Source organism: Phocoena sinus, chromosome 1, assembly GCF_008692025.1.
Source record: "Phocoena sinus isolate mPhoSin1 chromosome 1, mPhoSin1.pri, whole genome shotgun sequence".
Classification (NCBI taxonomy): domain Eukaryota; kingdom Metazoa; phylum Chordata; class Mammalia; order Artiodactyla; family Phocoenidae; genus Phocoena; species Phocoena sinus.
Window position 1 is genome coordinate 126,888,341 of NC_045763.1, and position 24,300 is coordinate 126,912,640.

Sequence of the window (24,300 nt, forward strand, 5' to 3'; positions counted from 1 at the left end):
GATACTAGAAAGTCGAGCTTTCCTACTGAGGATCTGTTGTTTTTTGGATTGTGATAGTATTTTGTTGTTTTATTTTGAGAAATGTAATATTAATGATAATTTATCATAGCTTTTTGTTTTTCATTAGGACACTGCTCTGTTGAATGCTGTGCTTAGTGCTAATATGATCACCTCTTTGCTAGCTATGGACGCATGGTGCTTCCTTGCTCGGTACAACGTACTTACTTTTTTTAGAGTTTGGATTGATTTATAGTAGTGATTGACAGTAAATGACTTTATACTTGTAAGTTTATAGAAAAATTCTGTCTTGATAATCCTTTAACAGCCCCCCAAAATGGTTTGATTTCATATCATAACACTAAATTAGAGACTGAATTCCCTCTTTCCTTTCTTTGGTTCAAGTCAAAGAACCTATTGCTTAGGTAGTTTTGTATATTATGATATTCCTTGGCCATGGAATAACTGCAGTTTAGAATATTTAGTGCTTTATGGAAGTCATCTCCTTGCTTTTCTGAATAATTGTATAAATAATTGTATGAAGATTGCTTTCTCTTTAAATCATAGATATGGGACTGCTGAACTCTGTGCCCACCATGTCACCATAGTGGCTCATCTGGTGAGTAGAATTATAAGGCCTAAAACACTCACTTTCCTTGCACTTCCTTTGAGGATATGATATCTTAAAGTGAATATCAAAAGGAGAAATAGCATGGTAAATTGTTTTGACAGTTTCTTTGCTCTTCATTAATGCTGATGCTTTGAGAAAGATATACTAGAAAGAGTGTAGCACTGGGGAAATTGTCTCATATTTTCAAAATTTTATGGAGTTTCATTGATTGTTCTGGGAAAGAAAGACTAGGTTGATTGAGGATAAATTTAAAATCGAATGTAAAGTAGAAAATAGGAGTTAGCTTTAATGTTGATGACCAAGAGTTCTTCTTACTGTCTCCTTCCCCCGTTTCTCTCTCTCTCTCTCTCCCCCCAATCCCCCTCTCTGAACTGACTTACAGTCTGACTCTTGATTTTGTTGTATCTCTTTCTGAGAGGGACTAAATGTGATAGTGATCGATGCCTTTTGGGAAAAGAAGTAATGCTTTGTGCAGAAGTAAAAGCACAGACGTAGAGAACAAACATATGGATACCAAGGTGGGGGTGGGGAAGGGGGGAGTGGGATGAATTAGGAGATGGGGATTGACATATATACACTTGATACTATGTTTAAAATAGATAACTAATGAGAATCTACTGTATAGCACAGGGAACCCTACTCAGCTTTGTGGTGACCTAAATGGGAAGGAAATCCAAAAAAGACAGGATATACGTATACGTATAGCTGAATCACTTTGCTGTACAGTAGAAACTAACACAACAATGCAAAGCAACTATACTCCAGTAAAAATTAAAAAAAAAAAGTGATGCTTTGTGAATGGATACAAAGAGAAAATTATTTAATGACAACTTATGTTAATCTTTTCAATGTTGGTCTTTTTTTGCTTTTAAATTCCAAGATGTTTATGTTCTATATAAGATGGTCATGACCTGCTTGGTTTTTTTTGTCCCTGGTCTTTGATAAAGATCTTATGTGGGTCCATGTGTCTTTTGTCTTTTAGTAGAGTCATTGTGTCATATATTTCTTGGTTTACCTTATAAGGATATTGTAGACTAAATCCAGTGAGTTGTATGATAACCAGACAGCCTGACATCTGTATCTCCATGGCTAATGGTCTGGAGCACTTACCTACTTTACTAAATCCTCAGTACATCTTGCACAAAACAAAGAGTGTTTTTTAAGTTTTGTGTATTGTATCTACTTTAAATAAAAGCTCTCCTAGTACATTATGATAGGAATTTATAAAATCTTTTAATGAAGCTTCCATCTTATAGAGATTTACCTCTGCACTTCTGTGCTTAGATCTAAAACAATTCCATGAATTATCTTTGAGCAGGGGAATTAACATATCAAGTAATAATCAAAATGGTAATTAGAAATAGAAATTCCAAAGTATTGTTTTTAAGTAATATCAAAATTGTTTTCTCATTATAAAAGTAATCTAGGTTCATGAAAGGGAAAAAATTAAATAAAGAAAAGCTCCAAGTTAAAAATTAAAATTACCCAGGTTATTTCCCAGAAAGAGCTGCTGTTAATATTTTGGCATATAAAAGCTTGTAAAAGCTATGCTTTTAAGTCAGTCAATCTCTCCTCTCTCTCCTGCCTTTCCCAGATAAAATCTTGCCCCGGAGAATGTCATCAGCTCACCAGCCTATCAGTACTATTGAGGCGCCTCTTCTTCTTCATGACCCCACCCCAGCAGGCAAGGATACCATCTGCGTCACTGTCTTTGCACACCTGAGGAGAACTGGATCCAGATACTTTGGAAGGCTTTTTGACCCCCATTTGTTCTACATTTAAATGCTGACATGATCTGAACATAAATTTTTAATGTCTTCATTGCTTTGGTTATTGGTTTTAGGTGTGTTTAGATTTTGATGTTAAAGAAAAGCCAGAGCTATACAGTAGTTAAAGTGATAAAAACAGATTTTATTCAGAGCTGTTGCAATAGGAGCAAAGAGACTTCAGTGTAGAACTGGGCTTATTTCTGAATACAGCATAAACTAGTGCGGATCTATAATCAAGGAGCAGGGTGGGGGCCAGTGGATAAAAATTACTAAGAAGAAGCATCAGGAGTCAGGGGGTGATTCTGGCTTGACAGGATTCTTGCTGAACACAGACCAGGATGATCAGATACCAAGGGTGAGGGATTTTTTCTAAATTGACTTAGCAGGATTCTTGCTAAAATTGGATGATGCAGGCCCAAAAAAGATGGACACAAGCTGGAGGTCAAAGGCTACTTGAGAGGAGGGCTAAGAAAAGCCTGACTTAAGTTTGGTCAAGGAGAGAGTCCTTATTAATGTCTTTGCTGCAAGTTACAGATAATCATTCTATTGGTAATTCTGTCTTCTTTCTCCTTGTTTCTCATAAATTGAAGATACTTGAAGTGGTTCTATATCCTCTGCCCCTTTTAACTTATTTTGAAGAACTAGAATATTAATTATGCTCTTAATGATAATGATACCTTTTTTTTTTTTAAGTAACTAAGTTGAACTTTTTGGGGAAAACAAAGTATGATGAGCCTTAGTTGTCTGCTACTGTGAGGAAAACAAACTCTGCTGTGACAGAGGAGATTGTACAGGTACAGGAACCTGTGTAGCCTTGCATAGTCCCTTGGACTAGTCAGTTTGGAGCTCCTTTGGGAGCTTTTTAAAAAATACAGGTTCTGGGACCTAAACCTGTGAATGGAGTGGGTATAGAGTGGTGGCTGTGAGGTGAGGCTCTTTAACTTCTTGTTATTGTTATTATTAAATTCCTACATGATTCTGACATAGATACAAGCTGGGGAAACACTGGGTTAGTGAAGGGGGTTACAGGCCTTGGTGCCTTGGCAAGTCATCCTATCTGAAACTGTTTCCCTGTCTACAAAGTGACAGATACGTGTAACCATTTTGAAAAATTTTGTAAGGACTTAGAGATAATATATACAAAACACTTAGCATAGTACCAGGCTTAGAGGATGCTCAATAAATGCTGGGAGTTATTTCTGACTAGAGTGTTTACCCCAAGCCCATGCCTGCTTTCCTGCCTGAGAGAGGTTGGCCAGGCACCAGAAGAACCCCTAGCTGACCTCCTAGCTCTCTTCCTTACCGGTGTCTCCAAGGCAAAAAGCATACCAGGCCCACCTCACAGCCCTCTAGAAAACATGTTAGGGTTGCTGTTCTTCCCTCCAAAACTCCTCAAGAGTTGTCTGCTCCAGATCTCTTAGAATTTTAATATGTTTCTCTCCTCTATCAAATGTCTTACTCCTGGTTTCCAGTACACTGTTCTTCCTAGAAGCCCTGTTAACTGGGAGGCCCTTCCTGAAGAAGTGGGGTCTGGAAGAGATCCTCAGTTTTCTCACTTACAAAATGGGAATAAGATCCTTTTCCCAGGGTTGTGAAATTTTAATTTTTAGGATAATACAACTCAGAATGAATTAGCCCTGAGTTTTAGAAGCTTTGTTATAGATAAACTCTATGTTTAGAGATCTCTTACATACTCCTCAGTTTTCTAAATTTTTCCAAATAATTGCAGCTATCAGATATGTAAGTTATAGATAAATGAGCGGTTACTTTTAATTTTTTCCTTCAGTTATCAAATACTGATTTTTCCTGCTGTGGTCAAGTTACTGTACTAAAAATTAAGGGACAAACCTGAATTTGAATCCCTGTTCTGAGAGTCCTTGGGAGAGTTAGTTAATCCTAAAATTGAAATACTGTTACTCAGATGGCAGTTGTGAGACCAGAGGAGATAGAGAATATATATATATTATACATCAAGTGAGCATTTAACAAGTGTTAGTTCTTCTGTCATGCTCAGCTCTTTTTCCTTTTCTCTTAAGACTTGATCCCTCTTCTTAAAGTAGTCAGGGAGGAAACCTGTATTTTTTGAGACTGAAATATGGACCAGGCTTTGTACTAGGCACTTCAATTCTTTTAGTCCTTACATCAGCCTTGTGGGATAGATGATGATATTATGTCCATTTTACAGATGAAGAAATAATAACTCAGGGAAATTAAAGAACTACCCCAAACTCAAACATAATAAATGACTGAGCTGGGATTCCGATCAGATCTGTCTTGCTCGCAAATCTGTGCTCTTTCCACAGCTCCAGTATTCTTTTCAGTCTTCATGCAGCTACTTCAGGGGCCTCCTCTGTTTGTGGGCTGTTGACTCTGCCTCCTTACTCCCTTTTACCCTAGGAAATCTGCTTTTATTTAGACATACAAAGCTTGCTAACAAATTTTTAATAGTGTTTTGTTGCTTAAAAAACTTGGACTCCACTGCACTGTATCATGACATCTCAAGGAACATATAACCTAGTAGAAATTATAAATTTATAAAAACACTCATAATAAAAGGTAGTATGTGATGAGTGTCAAGACTGAGGTGCAAATCAGGTTTTGTTGGGTGTTTATTGGGGACGTGTGGTGTGGGAACAGGTAGGAATGGCGAAGCTGTTGAAGATGGTGGCATTTGAGATTCGTGCTAAAGGAAGGGTGAACTGGGAGGGAGTGGGCAGGAATAGAGAGCAAAGGTGAGAGAGCACGTGCTAGGGGAAAAGGAGAGGCAGGCAGTGAAGCTGGAAATAATTATTCTTTTGCATACAAGATGGTCTCTTTTTAGATAGTGAAATAAAATCCCAGATTTTGGATCTATGATGCAGCATTAACATAAATGAAAATAGTTAATCTCAGTATAGTGGTGTTTTACTTTAAAAAAGTATGGTGTCTGTGATAGATAATAATTTGGGGGGGGAATGCAAGTATATAAGGTGATTAAGATGTATCCACTGTTTCAATATGGGGAGTAATTACTGCATAGCCTATTGTTCTTTTAGTGTGTGAAATTAACAATATTCCTGTTTTAGAGAAACAAGGAAAAGTACCAGGAGGTTACCTGAGGGGAAGGGATATAATATACCTGATTTAAGCACATTAGTTGTTCTACCGTATTTATGTAAAGGAAAGATTACTTTATATATTTGCATTTTAAGCCCACTGGTGTATTTTTTCTCTTAGTGTTAAGGAGGGAAGTCATAATGCTCTGCGCATCATCCCCTTATGCTTCATTCCTTGTAAACTGTCAGCACTCGCAGTTTTAAATCTTGGAAATTGTGTTGAGGCCAAGGATTTCAAACTCAGAATAGTAAATCAATCAATCAGTCTTTGTATGTAACAAATCTTGGCAACACCTACCCTTTAATATTGTCCAGAATGTTATTATTTATAGTTCTATTTTGGGAATGGAACTCAGTCACTCACTGGACTTCATTATTACAAAGAAAGGTCTTGTCTGAACAGGTGTTTATTAGTTGGCACAATTCTCTTGGCTTTCCTGGAGCAGTTTGGTTTCATGAATAAAGCTGCTTATTATAATAGACACATAGCTCATGAAGGGATCCATTTTTCTGGCTTTATCAGCTATCCCAAAAGATAGCCACATGACTTTTCCCTTGTTTTGACTAAATATTTTAGCTAAATATTTTCTCTAAACAAAAGAAAATTCAAATATATAACGTAGAAGAGTTTCTCAGTCAAATTTAATATAGTGGGTTTTTTTTTCATTTTTGATATAGGAAAAATTTCATTCAACGAGTTTGGATTGTAAAGTGAATTATTCTTCTAAAAAGTTACATTAATATTCCTAGTTAGAGTATACCTAAATTAGTAAGTGCACCAGTTTTTGCTGTTTTTCCACCAGAAACTAATTTAATATTTTAACTCTTTTTTTTTAGAACTTTTGTTTTCCATTTTTATCTAGTCTGTTGACAACACGTTTTAAAACAGTTCTGTTTTCCTATTAAACTGGCAAGCACTTTGAATTATTTCAGTGGTAGAATGGATTTGCCAACCATACTATCCTGAACACTTGTGAATGAGTTTCATATGTTGTCTAAAGTAGAACAGAGCTGGTGGCTAGCCCATTGGAAAACTGAACCTATGACCTTTGCTTCTTTAAGTTCTCTATGATAATCAGCTGAGTAGTAAGCCACAAAAGTTGGCTAAATCAATCTCATTGGCATATTTGGGAATATTACTTTTGATTGAGCTGTGCAAGGTGATGAGTATACAAATTCTTAGGAAAAAATAGAATTATTGGGTAGGAGCATGTAAAATAGCTGATGTGACTAATAATGAAATACATTATTTAACATTTCTTAATGTATTTATATTGTGCTCCACTTAACCTGTGTTTTTCATTTTGGAAACAAATGCAGCAACAAGAATAACGGCTAAAATGTGTGTTCATTTAAGCTACCTTGGTCTGGTACCTTGTGATACTGCTATTCAGTTAAGAACTTTTAAAAAATATTAAATATGGAAGCTAATACTTAGCTTTGGTGTATCCATTCACTAGACTGTTTTATGTTACTTTTGTTTCTTTAACAATTTGTTTCAGGTGGAGTTTATCCAGAAATTTTCCCCAAAAGAAGCAGAAAATCTGCTTCTGTGGCAATATATTTCCTTTCAGGCATTACCTGCTGAGCTTAGGAAACAAACTGCACTTGAGGTCAGCAGATCAGGCACTGCACAGTGCAGGAAGTGGCTAAGCAGCAGTCGCACGTTGGGAGAACTTGAGTCTCTGGTAAGATAATTTTGATGCCCTTGATTCATTCAGTAGCTGTTTATTAAGCTCAGTTACTGGGGATGTATTGTTAAAAAGACAGACAGGTTAGAATCTAGCAAGAGGTTCAGATTTCTACATTGTACAAGTCTTTGAGAAACTACTATTATCTTGATTGATGTAAATGTTAGGGGGGGAGAGTGTCCGTAGCTCAAGACACATTGGAACAACATGAAACACATTATGAAATACTTTATTTGTAGTATTTTTGCTGACATATCTCTGGATTAGGCAGACATGAGTCTTCTATTTGATGTACAACCCTCATTTTACGCAAACCTCTTCAGAGCTTTTATGTACCTTTCTATTTAGAATGCTCCCTCTTAAAATAATGGAATAAAAAAGAAATTCATCTGTAAGTAAAGAAAAATACAATTTAAAAAACTGAATATAGTACATGTAGTTAAGTGTTTATTTGCTCATTCTTTGATTCATTCATTCATATTTTGAATGCTCATATGTGTCAAACTCTGTTTTAGGCATTGGAGATATATCAGGGAACAAAACAAAAATTCCTGCTCTCATGGACTTACATTCTAGCTTAGCTGTGGACAGAGAAGTAATAAATATATATATTCATAATATATATTATATATCGGTTTGTGATAAGTAGAGAAGAATCAAGCAAGGATGAAGACAGGGCATTCAAGGGGATGAGGACCTATTTGCAGTTTTAAATTATGAGTTCAGGGTTTTCTCAGGACTTATATTTCTATAATGAGTGTAAATGTTCTGATACTCTGTTACATGATGGCACTTGACCATATCATCAGGATAATTTAAAGCATTTACATACATTGAAAGGGAATATAAATTTTTATGTGCCTTTATTTTGGGAAAAGTATTAATTACCTAGTTAGGAGTAGGTGAACTTGTTCAGATGTTGCAGTTATTGTGCACAGATTTCTATAGTAAAGACAAAAAGTCTTTTGTATTAGATAAAATAAAAGCACCTATTTTCTAAAATTCAGCAGATTTTTGCTCTATGACCAAAACTTTAGTTCAGCAGGTCACTTAACATGCTTACTTGTAAAAGGAAATAAGTAACTCATAAATTAAAAGCTGTATGGTAATTACATAAAATTAAGTGTGGTTGTTTGACGTATAATGGATGAAAGGCAAGGTTACTGATTGTTAACCATGCCCAAACCAACCCCATTCCTGGCCAGAGAGAGGTGATATATAGATAAGAGCGAATCCAGGGAAAATTGTCTTTAGTTTCAAATTCTAGATAGTGTACTTAGGTACTATATTTGTTTATTGAATGCAGTGTTGCTGAAAAATTTTAAAGTTTATAGAACAGCAGCAACAATAATCTGGTAACTTTAAAAGACTGCGAAGTACATAATGTAAAAATATAAAATTTTTAGTTGATGAAGATTATAAATTAGCTTGACCATACTGGCCATTTGTATCAAACCTATTTATTAAAATATGATGGTGTTTACATTTTGTTAAATTTTCAACCTAAAAGGAAAAGAAGTTTCTTTATTTAGAAAAATGAAGCAAATGTTTCTGTGTATAAGGAAAATTAGTTTTAGCAAAATATACATGTAAAAAAATATATATATATACATGTATTAAAGAAATCGCTGAAGTCTTAGAAGTCTTTGGGTCTTAGAAATGTAATTCTACATGGGTTTTTATGAAGAGTTGTAAGTAACTGAAAACCTCCAGGTAATTGGGTTCCAGCTCCTTTAGACTGGTATCTAAACTCAGGTCCTTTCCCTGTCTCTCCCCTTTAGAACACAGTGCTCTCTGCTTTGCTTGCTGTATGTAATTCTGCTAGTGAAGCTCTGGATATGGGACAGCAAACTGCAGTTAAGGAAGTTGGGAGTCAGCTTTGGGCTCTTTTAAACATTAAACTGGTAAGGAAAGCAACTAATCATTTCCCTGAAAAACAAATAAAATATTGAAAAAAGAATAATACTGAAATTTCCCTGTAGAGTAAAATGTATGTAATTTATTTATTTATTTTTTGTGGTACGCAGGCCTCTCACTGTTGTGGCCTCTCCCGTTGCGGAGCACAGGCTCCGGACGCGCAGGCTCAGCGGCCATGACTCACGGGCCCATGTGGGATCTTCCCGGACCGGGGCATGAACCCGTGTCCCCTGCATCGGTAGGCGGACTCCCAACCACTGCGCCACCAGGGAAGCCCTGTATGTAATTTCTTTAGGTTCTTGGTAGAACTTGTGATTAGAACTTAAAATACCTACTAGTACTCTTTCAGCCAGTTGTATTTAAGAGTGTGATAGGGCTTTCCTGGTGGCGCAGGGGTTGAGAGTCCGCCTGCCGATGCAGGGGACATGGGTTTGTGCCCCGATCCGGGAATATCCCACGTGCCGCGAAGCGGCTGGGCCCGTGAGCCATGGCTGCTGAGCCTGCGCGTCCGGAGCCTGTGCTACACAACGGGAGAGGCCACGAAAGTGAGAGGCCCGCGCACCGCGATGAGGAGTGGCCCCCGCTTGCCGCAACTGGAGAAAAAGCCCTCGCACAGAAACGAAGACCCAACACAGACAAAAATAAATATTTTTTTTTTAAAAAAAGAAAAAAGTGTGATAAAATTATATTAGTAAAACTAGAACCTACTGAAGTGAAAGTGATGTTCTAGCTAACTATTTTCAAGACCAGTTTGATCCTATTTTTTTAAAAAAATCTCTTCTATTGTTTTCTTCTGTCTTTGGTTGGTATAGCTTGTTTGTTATTCCAGGGTCTTTTTATAAAATCTTTTGGGCAATGGAGAGTGATGTGGCTTAAAGGTGGAAGGGGCAAGTAAATGGATGTGGCTAATTGGTATTACTCTTTTCCAGAAAAGCCAGAAAGCCAAGTGATGAACAGGCTAGAATTAGAATGATGTATGTTCCACAGATCATTGTAGTTTAGAAATCATATTTAGTTAAATATCTAAGTATGACATTTAAGTTGAAATAAATGTGTGACCTCTGGTTGTCCCGGTCAGTGGAAGCTGAAGGCAACATTCACACTTGGGAAATAATAGAAATGGTTTTGCAGATGTCATCTTATCATTGAAGTTTATGTCTAAGGTCAGATTTCACTACTGCAGCATTTTGACTTCAATAAGTACTTTCCTCTCATCCTTAAAAATCATTCAATAAATATTCACTGAGGATCTCTCTTGGTGATATAGTTTACAATATCATGATAGAAACAATTATGGAGAGGAGAAATGGAATTTTAAGAAGACTAAGGAATAAGCAAGCTTTTTCAGTGACAGATAAAAGTAATTAGATCCCCATCTGAGTTAAATCTTGGTTTGAAACATGGCTCTGCTTTTTCCTAGCTCTGTGATCTAGAGCAAATTATTTAACCTTTCTGCCCCTTTTTCTTATTAAAGTGATAATACCTATCTCACAGTTATAAGGAATAAGTGAGGTAATAAAGTGCTTAGCATATATAATAAATGCAAATGTTGCTATTCTCATGTAATTGAAAATTTTCACCAAAATTATTTTGTGCTTATTTAAGGTAACAGGTCAACCTTATGTTCAACAGACACTCTGCCTTTTACTTCCACTGCTGGGATTTTTCATTCAAACTCTAGATCCTCAGCTGATAAGTCAGGTAAGAATAGTGAGCAAGTTATCTGCTCTTCTCTATCTCCTTGATGCTGAGTAGTCAGACCTTTTTCATTGTTGCTGCTAACTGCTCAGGAAAAATCCCTGAGGTTAGGAGTCATAGTTTACGTGTGAACCCTGCATTCATAGCATTTTCAAAGGCATGCCAGCAGCTGTGGGAGTGTGGAATATAACCACCATGGACTTAAGGATAATCCTCATTGTTTCTTTGAAGAAATAAAATGACTAAGGAGGAGCGCTACTGAATTTTCTCTCTGGCCCCCAGCTTGCGTGGCAGAACAGGGGTCACTGTGGGATCCGTGTGGTGTTGCCTCAGGTATGCCTCACTTTTGGAGGTTCTAAGCGATGGAGAGAGGGAAAAACGAGGAAGGCCTTCATCTTACCTGAAGTGATTTGAGGCTTTGGAATGAGTCCATACTGGACAGACTTGATCCCCAAATACAGAAGTGGCTTAAGCTTACAGTCACTTAAGAAACAAAAACTGTCCCAAGGTAACGCTCACCTTTCCTATTCAGGAGGATGATAGAAGAAGTAATACCCTGTCACAGCATATTGCAGAATGAGACGAGCAACACTTCGTTTTTAGTAACTCTGGTTTCTGGTTGTGCACATGAAGAACTTAGCATTAACAAATATTTACTAATTAGGTATATTTTAAATTACCATTATGTGTAATTACAGAGAATGAGAATATAATAATTGACTCAAATTATGTTGATTCTGAAGATTCTAGTTTTTGAAAAATTAAATAGTGATCGTTTTAATGTAAATAATTTTGTCTACCTTCAAAAACTCCAAATAACATTTTAAAATTTCAACATAATTGTTCATTTAGATATTGCCTCCTTTATAGACTAGCTCAGTGCTCCTTTAAACCAAGGGTTGGCAAACTATGGCCTCCTGGCTAGATTCTGCCCTCCTGTTTTCAGCACAAGTGCTAAGGATGATTTTTACATTTTTAAAGGTTAAAAAAAAATGTGTGTGTGTGTGTGTGTGTGTGTATGTATATATATGTAACAGGGAACATGTTGCCTGCAAAGCCTAAAATATTTACCATCTGGCCCTTTACAGAAAGTTGGCCAACCCATGTTTTAAATAATGAACTTCTCTCTCTAGAATTTAAAATACAAAATAATTTTTGAAGATTTAAAAGAAGAGCACTGGTATATCATTTTTCAGAAACACATGGATTTTTCATTTTTTTACAGTGGTTGGTAGGACTGATGTTGTAATGATTGACTCAGTCATTTTGTTTTATTAAAATTCCACCTGTGAAGTGTAGGCTTTGTGGAATGTTCGACTGTCCTGGGTTTGGTTTTGTTTCCCCTCCTACATACCCATCAAAATCTTAGTCATGTCTCTACAAAGCATTTGTTTTCACTTATAACTGTTCTTTGGTCTTTGTGCCCTTAGGTAATAACTTTGCAGACCTCACTACTCAAATCAGAGCCTCCTGACCATGTTCGTTTGGCAGTTCTTGATTTTCTGTCTTCCCTGGGAAAACTTTTTATACCTCAAGCCATCCAGGTAATAATACTCTTTTAATTCTTTTGTTCCCATGTTAACAAAATCTCTAAGAATTACTGATGGATTTTCAGGCTTTAATTTCTGAAATTCTGTGGATTGTTGACAAAGAAAATTGGGGGAAAAATATATTTTGTGAAGAGAGGGTGACTGTCAAAATAGAACTCATTTTATTTACTTTTAGAAAAATATATGTTGACATACAAGTAATTTATAGGGTTGGCTATGGTGTGAGATTTATTCTAGTCAGGCTCTAGCACACAAAGTTCCTGAGGAAGGAAAACATATTTATGTCTTCTAGAGAGTGGTGTATAATGAGGAAATGGGGTGATTTATAAAAGTTATTCTCTTGGTTTTATATCCATGAAAGGCAGCCTCTTTGTTTAAGACGATATTTTTGAAAATGTTGCAAAGTATATATAGAGTTGACAAATGGATATTTATAAAACTGTAAAGGCCTGGCAATACACTTCTACTGAACTTTACGATATGCTTCACAGCAAAAGGAGGTCTTCCTCCTAAATTGAGTTTTTTCTTCCTTATTACTGTCTGGTCAAAACAACAATTCTAGACAGTTGACCTTTTTTTCCCACCTCCACGGGAGATATTATACTGTAAAGAGTTCAGTGATGAGAACTTTTTACGTTAACTTGAGCAAAAACATGATGGACGGACATTATCTCAGTACGTGTTGATTAAAACCTTTGAAACCAAAAATTGAACTGGTTAGTTTCTAAAGGGCCGTCCTGTTCACAGGTAAACAATACCATACCATTTGTTTTCATCACGTAAGGTGTCTCATGAGATAAGTGTGTACTCGCCAGCTTCTTTTACATTTGTCTCTGGACAAAAGTATTCAAAGATACTTGGATTTGAGCTATCTTCTTTTTAGCATAAAACGAATGTATTCTAAAATGCTGCTTCATTAGTGCATAACTACTGACCCTAATGGGCCCAGAACCTATGGAACAAATGTTTTATTAGCAGACATTACCTTACATATTCCCAGGAGTGAAGTTAAGGTGTGAAGAAATTTTGGGGATTCATCAGCATATGAGAGGCATTTGAAGCCACATGATGAAACTGATTCATTTATTCATTCAAGAAAAAGCTTGAGTTCTTGCTATGTGTCGGGCACTATTTTAATCACTGGGGGTTCAGTAATGAATGAAACTAATAAATACTGACTCAACTGTTGTGAGGCAACAGACTAATAAAGTGGGGATATATGTAGTGTACTAAATGGTGGTGAGTGCTACGGAGAGAAATAAAGCAGGGAAGGGGAAGAAAGAATGTGTATGTTACGGGGGCAGTCTTAAATCGAACTTTGTCACTGGAGTCCTCACCACGGTGACATGTGGGTAAAACCTGAAGCTGAGAGAGCAAGCCAAGCAGGTATCTGGGGAAAGCATTTCCAGAGCAGGGGAAATAGTAAATGGAAGTCCCCGAGATGGGAGCACGCCTGATAGGAGAGCTAACGCAGAGGAAGTGGGGCTTTGCAGGCTGTGGTGAGGACTTTGGTTTTTACTCTGAGGGAAACGGGAAGCTACTGGAAGGATTTGAGCAAAAGAGTGCCATGATTTAACATGTTTTAACACGTGTTCACTGGGACAGAATTATGGAAATTTGACAACGTTAGAATAATCAGTGTACTCTGCTGAGGTTTTCCTCTATTTAATAAGGTTTGGTTTTCTTTCTAGGACAAAATTCTGCCCCACCTATCTTCTGTTTTTGCCTTACTGCTAGCTGACAGGAATTGGCTACTAGAACAACATTCCTTGGAGGCGTTTACTCAGTTTGCTGAGGTAATTAGAAGGCCAGTCTATCACAGTGACCTCTAAAATAATTTAGTATCTCAGATATTCCAAAACATTCCAGAAACATTTATTGAGCTGCTTTTTTATCTCAGTCATAATATTTTCTGCTGGAGGATATATTACTAGTCATCTATTTTACAGGACCTAAAAATGAGGCCCAGAGAAGTGAGGTGACTTTCCTAAGGTCCTATGAGTAGTAACAATCAGAACAGGCGTTCAGACCAGGTGTACTAACTCAGACACTATTTTGGGGTCGATTGAGAGTACATTTCATCTCCACCTATCACAGGGGCTAGAGTTTGAACAGGGGCTAGAGTTTGATGAACACAGACCTGTTAGCTTGGTTCTGTAGAGAAGGCGACCCTGCCGTTGGGTTACTTTTACCCACGGTAGTGCAGCGTGCCTGTGGTCATAAGGGGGCCCAGAGATGTTGGGATGACTGGGCAGAAGTCATTACAGCTTACAGCTCCACACTTGTGCGGAATATTGTATTAATTATCCTAAGGCATCCTGAAATAACTATGAGCTTATTATCTTTTGAGTATCCTCTGGCACTGAGTATTTTCTTTTAAAATGCATTTTTAATTAAGGTAGCTCTTAAAACTCATGTACTTGTCTTTGCAAGCTGTTGAAATATATTGAAATTAGTTTTGTCAAATTTTTTAATAGGGAACAAATCATGAAGAGATAGTTCCACAATGTCTCAGTTCTGAAGAAACAAAGAAGAAAGTTGTATCTTTTCTGGAGAAGGTATTTTATTTATATAGAATCAAAATAGTAGTGGCACATACTTTTGTTCTTTATCATGTTACTTTTTTTTTTCAAATTATAACCAAGTTGAATATCTTTGTTAGCTCCAGTTTTTCACAGTGCTTAACACAGTGGTGACCCACATTATTATTAAGCAGTTGGGACCTCATTACAAGTCAGAAGTAAAACACTTTGGAGTTGCTCTGCCTGTAGCTTGGGATACTATTGCATTGATCGTTCAGGCAGTGAGATGAAGAATGAGGATCCCTCACCCGTTACTCATCATAATTAGATTCACATGTAGAATCGTAGGCCTGCGAGGATCATGTTCACTCCTGTAATTTAGTCACGGCTTTTCCAAACAGTGACTTTCCAAACTGTTGAATCATATGGCTCCCATATTTGTGCATGCTTTGAAACTTATATGGAGATAGTGGTAGGATGTAAGTTAAAGGTTAATTGAAGCACTCATAGAACAGTTACACCACAAATTTAGAATGCTAGGAGAAAGTGAATTATGCTTAAGTACTTAATTTTTTAATATAATCTCATTATTGAACTGGACTGTGTCTCTTATTATTTTTATATATGCATATATTACATATCAGCTGGATGATAAGTAAGTGTGGGCACATGTTGCTTTTAACAATTTCTCACCCTATTCAGTAAAGGCTATCAGACTATCATTTTTCTGTAGGGAAGGAGAACACTGTGGAATAATTTTACCCAAATTACACTGAGGATACATTCAGATGACTCCAACTTACTTCCAAATTTGCTTAATTCACAGGCTAAACCAGAGCAGTTTAACATCCGGCACTTAAACACGCAGGCCTTTCACCTTCTGAATATCACACCATTTTAATATTGAGTAGAGAATGCTAATGTTGACGTTTGCTTGGTTTTTCATGGTCTCTGGCAGACGGGGTTTGTAGACGAAACTGCAGCTGCCAGAGTGGAACGTGTCAAACAGGAAAAAGGTACTTTCTGGGAGCCCTTTGCTAAAGTTACTGTAGAAGAAGCAAAGAAGTCATCTTTACAGGTATGGACTGCTTTTCAGTGTGGATCAAGCTTTAATAAGAAATTCTGCCTTATTACTTACTGATAAAACAGAAACTAGCATGGTTCTTGGCCTCATACTGAATATCAAAATAAATAGATCTAGACATGTAAAATGGTTTTATGGTAGCTACTCTTAAAAATCAAATTTCTTCTTCCTGAAAGGTTATCAACACATAGAACAGAGGAGGGACTACAAAAAAAGTTTTAAAAATCATACAAAATATACTCTTAAAATAACTGTCAATTATTTGTAGTAACCTTTGGGAAAGTTATGTCTTTATACCAGTGATGCTACAAATGCAGTAGTTTCTGAACCACAGAAGAAAACCAGTTAACTTACCTTCCAAAATGTTTACTTTGATCCTTTGCCTCATTCATCAAATCAGCCTAAGAGTTTTTGGCACTGTCTAGAAATCACATCTACCTATTAAAAGGCAGAAATCTGATACCTCTAAGGATATTGTTTTGAGCAGTAATAGTATATTTGGAACGGTAATCCATAATGGTAAATTTAAGTTACAGTTCTCATTAAAAAAAAAACAAAAAACTTGTTTTTAAGACATGTTAACTTTTATGCCTTACATCTGTAAAGTTAAATGTATCAGTAGTATAAATAAGCCCTCAAGAATTTATATGTTATGACCTTCCTTAGGAAGACAGGGATTATAAAAACTGTCTTGGCCCCAATCCTTCCTCCCCTTCCTGGTGCGGTGATGTTAGAAACCGTGGCAATTTACTGAACTGGCTCCGAAAGCATCATTATAAACTCAGCATTAAAAAGAAAAACAGCAGGCATTTAGAAAATTCATATTTGGAGCTTTTTTGTAAGGACAGATTTTATGGCTAAAGAATACTCACTGGAAGTTACTGGACAAGGCAGCACTTCTTAGTTTCCTTCAACCTTGAGCATTAATGGTAGTAGCAGCCTGAATCCCTGTGACAAACCAAAAATGCCTTCACATCTCTCCAGACGCTTGCAGGGGGCGGGTGCCCTCCTGCGCTTGTGAACCAATAACCGGAATAAAATTTTCATATAAAACTTTACAGGTTTAGAATTTGTCCTTATAAGCTTTACCCTAGTCCAAAGGAAAGTTCTTTATTTTTACCATTTTGGAATGGGTATCATGGCACTACTTGTTTTTCTCATTTGCCAGCCTTCTGCAAAAAGAGCCCGTCACGAGCTCCCCTTGGAAGAAGAGTACAGGTCAGCACTGCAAGCAGCAACAGCGGCCTTGGAGGCAATCGAGTTATTACTCCAAAAGTCTCCTCCTCCAGACTGGCTTCTGACAAAAATGGAGACACTCCAAGAAAGGATTGATAAGCTAAAACATCACGTATTCTAGGGTGAAAACTGAATGGACTGGACCATATTATCGCTAGGTAAGAGCTGGATTTTTTTTTTGTCATCCTACAGTGCATTTCACCTATAGATGAAAATATTGATGTAATTATATGTCTGTACATTTTCTAACACATAAAACTTTTCTAAAGTTGCTTCTAGTTAAAATAGTCTTTATTGGACATTTAGAGAACAGGATGGTGGGGATATATCTCATGAAGAGCTTTGGTACAAGGTAATAATACAGGAACAGTCGGTAACTCACTCAGTACATCTGTAAACAAATAAGCTGCCTAAGGAAACCTTAGCAATTTAAAATCATTTATACACTTTATAGCTAAAATTTTTTCAGTAAGTTGATTTCATAATAGAGCTTACTCTTCTGACAAAGAAATAGCACAAAATTAAGCTAATCAGCTTGAGTTTTTGTATTTATTTTCTTTACTTCCAGAATTGTTCTGGAAAAAAGCAGTAAGGTCAACCTTTCCACAGCCACTTGCTCTTCACAGAAACTGGCCTCAGTCAGACACACAGCCTCTTCCTCTGAGAAGGGCTCTGAACCTCTGCACCACCCAGGGCTCCCCGCCAGCACGCCAGGTCTCACACTTCTGTCGGCACTGACTGGAAAAAGAGCTCCTGGTATGAGAAAAACAGGATGCTTTTGGGTTTTCTTGTCTGCAGAGCCTGCTTTTGAGGTATTTGATTTTTTAAAAAAGGAATCCATTTTCCTAAAGATTAACTCACATCCGTTGTCACCAGTTATTTTCTTCCCAGTTCAGATCGCCGTCTTCTCCCCAGCCTGCAGTCTCTCCCTGCAACAAGAGAAAGCAAGCCAAGGGCAACCTGCTGAAACAAATCATGTTCAGATTTGAAAGATCAGGAATTGAAAAGGGGCGCAACGCGTGTGTTTTGATGCCAGAATACATTTCCTTGTACTAAGTAAAATAATTTACTGGACTAGGAAGCTGAAAAGTAGAATTACTTTGGTTCCAGAATTACAAAACCACAGTATTGGAAAATAACGTACCAAGGACCATATAAGCCAATAAAATCAGCTTGATGACACCACATTCTTGGTTTAATCCCTTTTCCAGACAAAAAAGATGATTATTGTAAAAAGTGGCCCATTTATTAGCCCAAGCACTGCTACATTTTTCTAGGGGACGAAAGATGCCATTTATAGGAACTGATCTTATTCATTTTATACTTGATCATGTTATCCAATTGTGGACATCAATCTTCTCTCTCACTGGGAAAACAGCATGTTTGCTATCAGTGGGACAGTGCAGCTGCTACATGTGAGGGAAGCATAAACTAGTAGCACAATTTAATAATCCTCACCTCAGTAATTTCTGCTGCAGCAAATTTTGAGGAAAAGTGCATCACTGATGAGACGTTATCCTTGTTGGGAGCTACTGTTTCTGTCCTCAGTTCAGGTAAAATAAGAATAGCAGCTGAAGGCTTAATTTCTGGGATCATATCAGCAAACCAATCCAACTCTGGGTCTTTTACTGGCTTCTTTTTCACCTGTATAGTAAACTCCTCTCCTAAACCAAGTTCTGATGGAACTTTAAGGTGCCTTTCTTGTGACAACACTTTTGGTGGCTTGGTTTGGTCTGGGTCATCCCTGCTTCGTGCAAGACTGGTCTTTTGGGGTAGGCTTGATTTCAAAGGCGTGGCCTCTTCAGTGAGTGGACGCAAAGTAGGAGTGGCCTTTTGCTCCCCTGAGGTAACAGGTCTTGCAGTCGTGATTCCACCTCCCGGGTTTATTTCAGTATCTACGCTGCTGGGCTCAAAGTCATCCCAAGCCGCCTCCTCTGCATTCAAGTCGGTGAATGGGGACCTGGCAGCAGCATGGGGGTCTGCAGGGCAAATCTCTGTGTCAACAGGTTTGTCCTCAGGCTCCTCAGGCTCGCTCCAGTCAGGCCACTCTTCAGACTTTTTAGAACTCGACGGGAACTTTTCACTGTCTCCTGAGGTGATTTTCACATCTGAGATTCCGTTGATGGGAAATTTAACAGGCTGAGAAAACTGATCGCCTGTGGGGGATAAGTACAAGAATTATTCTCATAAAACGTTGGTTTTAAGAACAAGCAATATATTTAGGAGAAAGTTAACAGATCTATACAGAAACGTATAGATCCAATTCCTTGGAAATATCCATGTACACTGAAGTATGAGATATCCCAGCAGAACATAAATCAACAAAGATATAAGTTAAATACTTAAATCGTAATTTGATGGAAGCATCCCAAGCAACAACTAACTGGAGCATCTAATCCTTTACTAAATATTCAGACATACTGTTTATTGGCATAACTGTCTACAAACAAAGATAAAAATGTTCTAAGCCAGGCGATGTTACCCTTGAGATGTTAATTACGTACACCCTGAAAAAGTGTTGTGTGCTCAAATAAGTTTGCCTCGCCCAACATATCCTCATTTTAAACAGATTTTCTTAAGTGCAGTCAAGTCACTGAAGTCTTGTGCAGTGTGGTCTGATTCTGTGCTCAATTCCCCAAACTTATTTAACCACAGAACTTCTCTTTCACAGCACACCTATTAACATCTTCCAGAACTATCATTCTTCCAAAAGAAGTCCCAAAGTAAAGTATCTGGTGCAAAAAGAGAATTCAAGCAACGTCTTCACCAGTTATGAAGAAAAGACAGGTATATACCCTATAGTCCAGGGAAAAAAGACCCAAGCTGACTACATAATTACAAATAATAAGAAAAATCAGTCTCAATATTCCCAAAGTGCCCTTAAGGTTCAGAATTTAAACTTATTACTCAGGGAAACATTCACCCAAGCAGTGGAACAGCTATATAAGTTTGATGAATCTACCTGTCTGTGAAAGAGTACTGTAGTAATCTCACTGTATGTGCTTCTTGCTGGTGATGGGCATGTTGCCAGAAAAACATTTAGGGAATATGCTAGAGGAGGGGTTCTTCAAGACAGGTGAGATCTGACTGCGCTGGCTGCAGACGACGTGCATGGGAGAATCTGAAGATAAATAAAAAACCCCCCAAAATGAAAGGGGTAGTAAATTGCTTCTTTTCCTATCACATGTTAGGTGAGCAATGGTTAAGGGAAAAGGGTATATTTAACACAGATAAAAGATAAGTTGCAGAAAGAGGGCACCTCCAAATATTTGAAGAAACATAGTTACTAGGGAAGGGACTGCCTGTCCTAGAGGCATTTAAGAACAGGCTGTGTCCACATGGTGGTAATGGCACAGAAAGGTTTCAAGCATAGGTGAGCAGTTGAAGTAGACAGAAAACAAAACCTTTAGGATACCTAGTTATAAAAGTTAACAGCCTTTAAAAACATCTTAGTGGTTATTTAAAATCATACTTGATTCTACTTACTTTCCTTTTAAGAATAAAGAGTACAAACACCAATGTGAATGTACTTAATGCCCCAAGGCTGTACACTTAAAATGTTTAAAATGGTAAACTTTGTTACAGACATTTAATGCCCAACTGGGAAAAGGAAAGTGTTTTACGAAAATGTTGTCTTTAACAGCTTATCAGAAAGTTCATACTCAAGAGCGGGTATTGCTCAAAAGGATCCTAGCAAAATTTCTGGCCGAACACTTCCTCTGCCTTGGAAAAGTGAGAGTGAGGGGGATGGCCTGGGCTAACTCATCACAGGCCGCAGCTCCCCTCCTCAGCGCAGCCTGACCTCTACAAGCCCTCCACCCTCTTGCTTATTTCTGCCACTCTCCTCCCTGCTGAAGTCCTACTCATTTTTCTTACAAAATGTCCCCTTCTCTAAATTGTCCTCCCTAACTCTTGTTCATGCAGACTTATTTCTCTTAGGTACACTTTTCACTAACCTCCATATTAGCCCTTATGTCTGACCATGCAGGTAAACTGTAAAAGAACAGAAGGAAAAAGATAAAAGTCTAAGAGTACCTCTTTTACACATGCCCCTTCCCCAGCAGTCCCCCATGTCCTGTAGAAGAAGGGCCTCTCTTTTCTATAAACTTGGAATGTAGGCTGCCACCAGGGCTCCCAGCCATCTTGGATGAAAAGCCTAACGTGGCAAGTCAGTGGGATTAGTTTCAAAGTTTTCAGGAAAATCTATTTTAGTAAAAACTTATCTGCTGTAACATCTAGAACCAGAAAACTCCATCCAATAAGTAAAAAAGATGTTCGGAGTGGGAACTTTTGCTAATTCAACATGTAAAGCTGCCCCCAGAGACCAACCCCTAAGCCTTATCTCAAAATTACACATACCCTCTCCTCCTGCCAGAAATTCCTCTGGGATGAAATATAAATCTTTCATCTGCTCTTTGTGCACTCCGCTAAAAGAAAAACTGGTAACAACAGACCTCACTCAGTTTGGTATGGACATTTCATGGCTGAAGAGGAGGCGACAGCTTCTCCATCGCCCTCTTTAAGCTCCCTGTAGCCACACTGACACTGATTCATTAGCACCAAGGAAGAACTGAACTCTCTTCAAAACGTCAGGAAGTCAGTGTCGCATTAAAAATTCTCTTGGCATCAAAATTAGAGAGCAGTCTATCTGACAGTTCCTTTCTACTAATAACTGTTTCCATGCTATCTACTCACTATGACTGAGAACCAGATTAGAGATCCAGAGCTTCATAACACGTCATCATCCTTCAGGGTTATACAAAGGAGCAAAGAAGCAATGACACTGTTGATAAAAAATTCTTATCCTTGACTCTTATAGCCTACAAAGATCAGAAACTACTGCTACTTCCACGTAACATCCAATGGGAACATACCAGAAATAAGGATATTTTTTTCTCTTGATTTCTTGAAGTACCTAAAAATCAAGAGCTTGTCACCTAACAGGCCATCAAAATCAAAAGAACTTAAACATCTGGTGTTGTTAAGAGCTGCTACAACCTTTTTGGAAACTGACACTATCTATTAAAATTTTAAATATTCAATATATTCTGACTCAGAAGTCCAAAAATGAGTGCAGTAGCCATCAATAGGGAAATCACTGAATGAATTATATTCAATGAAATATTAGGCAGCTGTCAAAAAACAAAATAAAACAAAACTATTAGGCAGTTATGTACTGACCTGGAGACAGGTCCCTGATAAGCTGCTATGTGAAAAAAATCAAGTTGTAGAATTGTGCATAATATTTTCTTTTTTTTTTTTAATCCTGCGTGTGTGTGTAAACATACATTTGTGTGTCTTTGTGGGCTTAGAAAAAAGGATGAAAGAATTCCCACTAAGCCATTAAAACTGGTTACCTTAGATGCCCCAGAAGGAGCTGGGGGAGGGAAATTATTAACTTTTTCCATTTGAATACAATCTATCTGCATTATCTGTATAATGTTTAAAATCTAATAAATTAAAACAACACACTAGGCCTTTTAATCATTCTTACCTTGTGGGGAAAGGTCCATAGTTTTAGTAAAACTTGGTGCAGTGCATTTGAAGACCTTGGTTCTTTCTCCTCCCACAACCACCTCTGGTCCAAGTAGAGAGACCAACACTGCCAGGCTGTGAAGAGTAATTGCCACAATGGAATCGCTGGTATCACGCAGGCCCAGTAATACCTAGGAGTGAATTGGGTAATAAGTGTACACAGCCATATTGCCTGTCTCTTTCTCCCCTGGTAAACAAGTAGTTGGGCTGCAATCAGTTTGTGCTTGCTCAAGTGAACTTCATTTCTTAGATACGCATTCTAGGTCAGTAGCTCGCAACCTATCTGGTCAAGGACCAATATTTTCTCCCAATCCATCACAGCCTGATACTTTTTCAAAAATAAAAATGAAATTAAGTAGATAAATACATTAGAAATATATTAGGAATAAGATGACTCTGTTAAATTACTATAAAAAGTTTTAGATTTGTCCATGATGCCTGTTGACTCTTGCCTCCAAACCAAGGCCACAGAGTCCTCCCAAGAGCTAGCTCAGCACTTTTAAGCCTACAGCACCGAGTATTCCCAGGTGGTCTTCCATCCAAGTACTAACCAGGCCTGACCCTGCTTAGCACCTGAGATCAGATGAGACGGATGCATTCAGGGTGGGAAGGCTGTAGACAATTCCCCAACCAAATTCTTGGTGAATCTGAATACTCCAACTGAAAGACAGAGTTGCTGAATGGATTAAAAAACCAAGACTCATCTATATGATGTCATAGGAGACTCACTTCAGGTGTAAGTACATACACAGACTGACGGTGAAGGAATGGAAAAAGATGTTCCATGCAAATGAAAACCAAAAGAAGGGTGAGGTAAGTTATACTTGTATCAGACAAAACTGACTTTAAAACAAAGACTGTAATAAGAAACAAAGCAGAAAGGGGTCAAATCCAACATTTATAAATATTTACGCATTAAACATAGGCACACCTAAATATACAAAGCAAATATTAACAGACCCTAAAGGGAGAAACTGAGCAATACAGTAATAGTAGGGGACTTTAATATCCCATTTATATCAATGGATAGATCATCCAGACAGAAAGTCAGTAAGAAAACACTGGCCTTGAATGACACATTAGATTAGATGGACTTAACAGATATACAAAGAACATTTCATGCCAAAGCAACAGAACACACATTCTTCTCAAGTGCACACGGAACATTCTCCAGGACAGATCATATGTTAGGTGACAAAACAAGACTTGATAAATTTAAGAAGACTGAAATCACATCAAGCATCTTTTCTGACAGTAAAAAAACTAGAAATCAATTACAAGAAGAAAACTGGAAAATTCAAATACGTGGAGGTTAAACAGTATGCCACTGAACAACCAATGATTCAAAGGAGAAATCAAAAAATACCTTGCAACAAATGAAAATGGAAATAAAACATACCAAAATCTATGGGACACAGCCAAAAGCAGTTCTAAGAAAAGTTCATAGTGGTAAGTGCCTGCCTGAAGAAACAAGAAAAATCCCAAATAAATGACTAATTCTATACCTCAAGAAACTAGAAAAAGATGAACAAAGGAAGCTCACAGTTAGCAGAAGGAAGAAAGTATCACAGCAGA

At 37.5% G+C, this 24,300-nt stretch overlaps 2 protein-coding genes and 1 pseudogene across 10 annotated transcripts in view; 1 reads left to right on the forward strand and 2 right to left on the reverse strand.

Moving 5' to 3' along the window:
* C1H1orf112 (chromosome 1 C1orf112 homolog) overlaps window positions 1–21,154 on the forward strand; it is a 48,344-nt gene extending 27,190 nt beyond the window's left edge. The window contains exons 14-25 of one of the 6 annotated variants that reach the window (XM_032623189.1): window positions 128–210; window positions 565–616; window positions 2,223–2,312; window positions 6,995–7,180; window positions 8,965–9,087; window positions 10,706–10,801; window positions 12,229–12,342; window positions 14,040–14,144; window positions 14,826–14,906; window positions 15,829–15,948; window positions 17,123–17,348; window positions 19,862–21,154. In XM_032623189.1, coding sequence (XP_032479080.1) covers window positions 128–210; window positions 565–616; window positions 2,223–2,312; window positions 6,995–7,180; window positions 8,965–9,087; window positions 10,706–10,801; window positions 12,229–12,342; window positions 14,040–14,144; window positions 14,826–14,906; window positions 15,829–15,948; window positions 17,123–17,311 — 1,239 coding nt within the window. In that variant the 3' untranslated portion in view covers window positions 17,312–17,348; window positions 19,862–21,154. Of the gene's footprint in view, window positions 1–127; window positions 211–564; window positions 617–2,222; window positions 5,320–6,994; window positions 7,181–8,964; window positions 9,088–10,705; window positions 10,802–12,228; window positions 12,343–14,039; window positions 14,145–14,825; window positions 14,907–15,828; window positions 15,949–17,122; window positions 18,373–19,861 lie in introns of those variants that run through there. The other 5 variants (XM_032623170.1, XM_032623179.1, XM_032623159.1 and 2 more) reach the window with 5 other exon arrangements.
* SCYL3 (SCY1 like pseudokinase 3) overlaps window positions 17,464–24,300 on the reverse strand; it is a 39,466-nt gene continuing 32,629 nt past the window's right edge. For 2 of the 4 annotated variants that reach the window (XM_032623241.1, XM_032623223.1), the window contains exons 11-14: window positions 22,685–22,856; window positions 18,649–19,346; window positions 18,052–18,119; window positions 17,464–17,943 (exon numbers count right to left, since the gene is read on the reverse strand). In XM_032623241.1, coding sequence (XP_032479132.1) covers window positions 18,060–18,119; window positions 18,649–19,346; window positions 22,685–22,856 — 930 coding nt within the window. In that variant the 3' untranslated portion in view covers window positions 17,464–17,943; window positions 18,052–18,059. Of the gene's footprint in view, window positions 18,120–18,648; window positions 19,347–22,684; window positions 22,857–24,300 lie in introns of all 4 variants that reach the window. The other 2 variants (XM_032623230.1, XM_032623214.1) reach the window with 1 other exon arrangement.
* LOC116745564 lies at window positions 23,228–23,345 on the reverse strand (annotated as a pseudogene).